This window comes from Mirounga angustirostris, unplaced genomic scaffold (assembly GCF_029215605.1).
Source record: "Mirounga angustirostris isolate CCGP_5_RB_7025 unplaced genomic scaffold, mMirAng1.0.hap1 SCAF_2, whole genome shotgun sequence".
Taxonomy (NCBI): domain Eukaryota; kingdom Metazoa; phylum Chordata; class Mammalia; order Carnivora; family Phocidae; genus Mirounga; species Mirounga angustirostris.
The window spans coordinates 138,069,348-138,075,347 of NW_026991710.1; the positions used below are offsets into that span (position 1 = coordinate 138,069,348).

Sequence of the window (6,000 nt, forward strand, 5' to 3'; positions counted from 1 at the left end):
TCATGTTGCTTTATCACTGAAGGCATCTTATTTAAAATTTTAAAACGCTAAGCAATCCCCATTGTCTATGGATGTTATCTCCTCATTACATTTTAGGGCCATTTGAAAACCTGTCTAATTTCAGTGGTTCCAATATATATGTGTACATAAACAGACATATATATTCGTGTAGTCATGCACTATCCTGCACTTTCTTACATTCCCCAGATGATTCATTTCTGTTTTTTTTTTAAAGTGGGAAAAATTAAACTAACTTTTAAAATGATGAGTAACAAGTGTTTACTTAGCATCCACTATGTACAACATAACTCTATTAAGCACCATTTCCATCATGAAAAGAATTAAGACATTTTCCTTTATGTCCATTAGTGTTTAATTGAGAAGACCGCCCACTACATTGGAGTCAGTCTGAATTTTAGATTCAACCACATTGTTTCTACTACCACAAATTGTACTGCATTTCCTCTTCCTTCAAAAAATTTTGGACAGTAATATTTTACTTTAAAGGAGTGTCATCTTTTAGTTACACATCCCAGGAAAACACAAAGCCCATTGTAGAATCAACTACCCAATTTCTCTTTTGTCCTTCCTTACCTTGGTCGTAGAAAAGGTAGTCAATAGCCACTGACCTACAGCAAAAAAATGATTGTCTCAAGAAAGTGAGTCAGAAGAAGAATAACTAAGCAGGATCACAGTAACAAATAACCTGTACACATTATAAATATAGTTAGGATTTAAACAAGGTAGATGGAACCAGGGGAGTTATCAGAACCCAGGAAATTACGCAGAAAGGCCAGTCAAAGCTACTCTGATTAGAAGCTCACTGATCTATACAGAGTAGTTACTGGGAGGCCATTAACTAACTGGTAATATGATGAATAAGATGATTCGGGAGGTCATGTGAGTAACTTTTGCACCAGTTACCCCTTTTAACTTGGGACAATATCAATGTAAATTGTTGGCTAGTGTCTAAGAATGAATGAGTAAGACCCTGAGCTCTTGAATTAATTTATCTTTAAAGGGATGTTATCAGCTTCTGGAAAGTAATTTAATCAACATAGAATCAGTTGTAGAAGTTGTGAAAAACTTAAACTTTCAAATTTTCTCATAGAACAATGATGCCTGTATCATCCTATTTGAAACCTGCTATATATAAACCTGGAGTTAAAATTACTGATAATGAATGTATGTACACAATAGGATTTTCTATTTGGAAATATTTTGGATCAGGACCTAAAAGTCCCTTATAAATTAAAGATAATAGTATTCACTATTAATTAGATATGTATGTATTCTTATAGTTTTAAATATAGTTATCCAACTATAGATCTAGAAATATGTACATAAACTGATATGTAGTATATATTCTTTTTAAAGTTGCATTATATAAGGATCTCTATAACAACATCTGTATTCATCAGAATTAATTAACTATTGCTATCCTGAGTGTTCTATAGGAAACTCTTGTTAAAAAATAATAGTGCTTACTTTTTTTATAATTCTGCCAAATCTCTAAAATGTAGCGGTAAATAAGAAATACCATTGTGCTATTAATAATATTACACTGTTAATTTTGTTTGAAATGGAAAAAAACTTATTATGGGGTATGATATTAGTATTACTTCTACATTTAAGATGTAAGTTTTCCTCAGACGATATGAATTTATCCAATCTTTTTAAAGCTGAAAGTTACTTTCAATTTTTAAATTAAAAAATAAACAAGTAAATTTTGTTTTTAAAAACACTAGCAGGCTGCTGGTCAGTGGCTATCCTAATTCATGATAATCTGGCACATGTCAAAAGACTAAGAATTGATCATGGAATGACTTTGCCATCTAGTATTGTACACACATAGTCAACAGTAAGCTTGATAAACAGTAAGTGCCTAGTACATAGACCTAAGTCCTGGGATAGTGTTTCTACACTTGAGAAGCTTACATTTGAACACGCATGAACTAGATAATATTTAGGATACTAGACATTTGTTTGAATTTTTCATTTTTCCATAAGTATTTATTTAGCACCTACAATGGTGAAGTTACTAGGCCATGTATTGTGGTGGATACCACGATGAATAAAGGACAGTTTTCTGCTTTCCCATTGCTTATAAATAGATAAGGTAAGCTGCTATGTATTTTAATAGCATTGCAAAGCAAATTGTGACATACAGCATCAGACAGCTAGAAACAGAGCATTATGGGAGTTCCAAAGAGGAGATCACATCCAATTGAGTAGGCCAAGGAATACCTCAGGATAGGTGACTTTTAAGTTTGACCTTTTTGAAGTTGGAAATGAATGACTGTTTAAGATAAGATTATGTGACCACATCATGAATAAGCACCTTGACTAGACAATTAATAATAATGAGCTATTTTAATTAGATATCTTGAAGTTCTCATATACATTTGCCTTTTCCTTCCTTTTCATTATATCTACATAAATCTAAAAAACAAGGTCTGCTATTTTAACACAAATTAACATACCATAGAAATGATGATAGACTTAAACTTACTGTACTTGTTATTGGCTGATATTTGCTCTGCACTTGGACCAATTAAAGACCTCATGAAACTTTGTTTAGGAGATTAATAAGGTATGGGAACAAATTTTAAAATTTAGTTTCCCTTTCAGTGGATTAATTTATCGAAGTCACGCAATTTTTTTTTAAAGTTGGTAACTAACGTCTTTTTATTCCAAGCAGAGCTATAAAATGGATTTAGAACTCCAGGAGTTTTATAACAAGACCCTTGCCACCGAGAACAATACTGTTGCCACTCGGAATTCTGATTTCCCGGTCTGGGATGACTATAAGAGCAGTGTGGATGACTTGCAGTATTTTCTGATTGGACTTTATACATTTGTAAGTCTTCTTGGTTTTATGGGCAATCTACTTATTTTAATGGCTCTCACGAGAAAACGTAATCAGAAGACTATGGTCAACTTCCTCATAGGAAATTTGGCCTTCTCTGATATTTTGGTTGTGCTGTTTTGCTCCCCTTTCACACTGACCTCTGTCCTGCTGGATCAGTGGATGTTTGGCAAAGTCATGTGTCATATTATGCCTTTTCTTCAATGTGTGTCCGTTCTGGTTTCAACTTTAATTCTGATATCAATTGCCATCGTCAGGTATCATATGATAAAACATCCTATATCTAATAATTTAACAGCAAACCATGGCTACTTCCTGATTGCTACCGTCTGGACACTAGGCTTTGCGATTTGCTCTCCCCTTCCAGTGTTTCACAGTCTGGTGGAACTTCAGGAAACATTTGGCTCAGCATTGCTGAGCAGCAGGTATTTATGTGTTGAGTCATGGCCATCTGATTCGTACAGAATTGCTTTTACTATCTCTTTATTGCTAGTTCAGTATATTCTGCCCTTGGTGTGTCTCACTGTAAGTCATACCAGTGTCTGCAGGAGTATAAGCTGTGGCTTGTCCAACAAAGAAAACAAACTAGAAGAAAATGAGATGATCAACTTAACTCTTCATCCATTCAAAAAGAGTGGGCCTCAGGTGAAACTGTCCAGCAGCCATAAGTGGGGCTATTCATTCATCAGAAAACACAGAAGAAGATACAGCAAGAAGACAGCATGTGTGTTACCTGCTCCAGCAAGATCGCCTCAAGAGAACCACTCAAGAATGCTTCCAGAAAACTTGGGTTCCGTAAAAAGTCAGCTCTCGTCATCCAGTAAGTTCATACCAAGGGTCCCCACCTGCTTTGAGATGAAACCTGAAGAAAACTCAGATGTTCACGAAATGCGAGTAAACCGTTCTATCATGAGAATCAAAAAGAGATCCCGAAGTGTTTTCTATAGACTGACCATATTGATATTAGTGTTTGCCGTTAGCTGGATGCCCCTACACCTTTTCCATGTGGTGACTGATTTTAATGATAACCTTATTTCAAACAGGCATTTCAAGTTGGTGTATTGCATTTGTCATTTGTTAGGCATGCTGTCCTGTTGCCTTAATCCTATTCTGTATGGTTTTCTTAATAATGGGATCAAAGCTGATTTAATTTCCCTTATACAGTGTCTTCATATGTCATAATTCTCAATGTTTACCAAGGACAGAACAAATGTTGGGATCGTCTAAAACATCTTAACTCTGTATGTACAAAAACAAATTTTAGTAACATGAAATTTAATTTATGTATCAGAGTTCTGGATTTGAATGTCAGTTCATAATATGTGGAAGATAACTTAAATGTGTTATATATAATATGATGAATTCATTTAGTTGTATAAAGTCAGTGTAAATGCAATCTATAATTTCACTTTAAGAAGTAGTTACATTAATTTTCATTTCATCTTGTCTTGTAAACAAATGAATTGTAATTTTTGTTTAAAATAAAAGTTGTATCTAATCAACTCAGTATTTTTTGTTCAAAATTACAACAAACAAAAATATTTTTCCTGAGGATCATTTAATTTCAAATATGAGGAATATATATTATCTATTTATCTTCATTTCTACTTCACAGGCTTCTTAATATTTAGTTTGTGAAAATACAGAAAACATTTAGTATGCTCAGCAAATCGTAACAAATGATAGATGTACGCCCACGTCATGATTATAATTGCAAGCATTGGGTACAGCTTTGGCAGGAAAACACTGATTTCCTATTATTGATAATTGGTCAGATTGTTCATTTGCCCCACTGTCCAGTAACACACAATTAATTTAGTAAATAAAAGTAGATTTTAAATCTTTTCTAGTCTTATACCACATTAACACTATCAAAGAAAGATTGTTTTCATATATATCTTTTATAATCTAAAATGCGAAGTATAAATGGTATCTGTATTTCCAAATATTAATTAATTTAAAAATATTTCAAGTGTCCCCAGGGGGAACAAAAGGTTAATTTTTTTGGTCAAGATATAGAAGGATTGATAGACTTTGTGCTAGTTCAGTACTGAGGTCTCATATGCTATCTTACTAAACTTTTCAATTGAAACTTTTTGTTTATTTCAGACAGTTTTTTTAAAAACCGAGTCCCTGAAAATCACTGAATGTTTTCACAAGCGGCTCATATGTGCAAAATAACATTGCCATCTTCAGTTCCTGTAACTGATTTAACCCTCCCCTGTATTGATTTCTGTCCACAAAGAAAAGCAACAAAACAAAACAAGAAACATTTTAGGTTTGCAAATAGGTAATTCTGGTAGTTATCTAATCTACTGAAAATCCAGAATCTCAATGGGGGCTTTCTTTCACACACCCTCCTCTTCCTTCCCTAGGTGTTATCTACACACGGAGGGAACGGAAAATAGTACTGGTCCACATGGTGCCCTATGCTGGCTCCCACTGAACTCCAGCTGAGGAGTAATTCTCTTGCCTGGTCTCCATGTTATGTCCACCTGTATAATGTATGGCTTGTTCTCAGCAAGGTCAGCACCTGAGAGTCCAGCCCCAGTTCACCCCTGCTGACAATTCATTGACTGCGTGGTTGCACAGAGACTCAGCCATGCCTTCCATTTTGTTCTGAGCCTAGACTCTCTGCTTTATTGGTCTTGTACCTGCCAAGTCTGGCAACTTCCCAATAGTTGGGAAACTTTAAATTCATGACCAAGAACTCTGCAGGAGCTTATGAAATTCTTCTCACATATATCACTAAGAACTGAGGCAGGCAACATGGGTGTACTGGGTCTTCTCTGCCCAAACACTATAAGCTGCCATTTCTCTGCTGTTGTGTTCACCCTATGTTGCTACAAAAGCACTCTGCTTTTCAGTCTCTTTCTAGATTTTCAAATATGAAACTGCGTACAGTCCCCTCCACTTTTAGCTTCTCTGATCTGTCTGGTGCTATATGATTGTCCACTCCAAGTTTTTATATGACGACAGGTAGAAAAAGTCAAAGAACTTTGGTCCATTCTTGGTTTTCTCTTTCTTTTTCTCTCCTTTTTATTCTAAGGGCCTGTACTTCTTTTTGCCTACCAAGAATGTCCCCTAGATCTTCATTTTTCTCTTCACTGTGGCTTACAGTAAAACTCTGT

At 34.8% G+C, this 6,000-nt stretch overlaps 1 protein-coding gene across 3 annotated transcripts in view; it reads left to right on the forward strand.

The window, feature by feature from the left end:
* Positions 1 to 4,365, forward strand: part of NPY5R (neuropeptide Y receptor Y5) — an 8,048-nt gene extending 3,683 nt beyond the window's left edge. For all 3 annotated transcript variants that reach the window (XM_045880197.3, XM_045880195.3, XM_045880196.2), the window contains exon 2: positions 2,702 to 4,365. In XM_045880197.3, the coding sequence (XP_045736153.1) occupies positions 2,711 to 4,051 (1,341 nt within the window). In that variant the 5' untranslated portion in view covers positions 2,702 to 2,710 and the 3' untranslated portion in view covers positions 4,052 to 4,365. The remainder of the gene's footprint in view (positions 1 to 2,701) is intronic.
* The last annotated feature ends 1,635 nt before the right edge of the window (positions 4,366 to 6,000 follow it).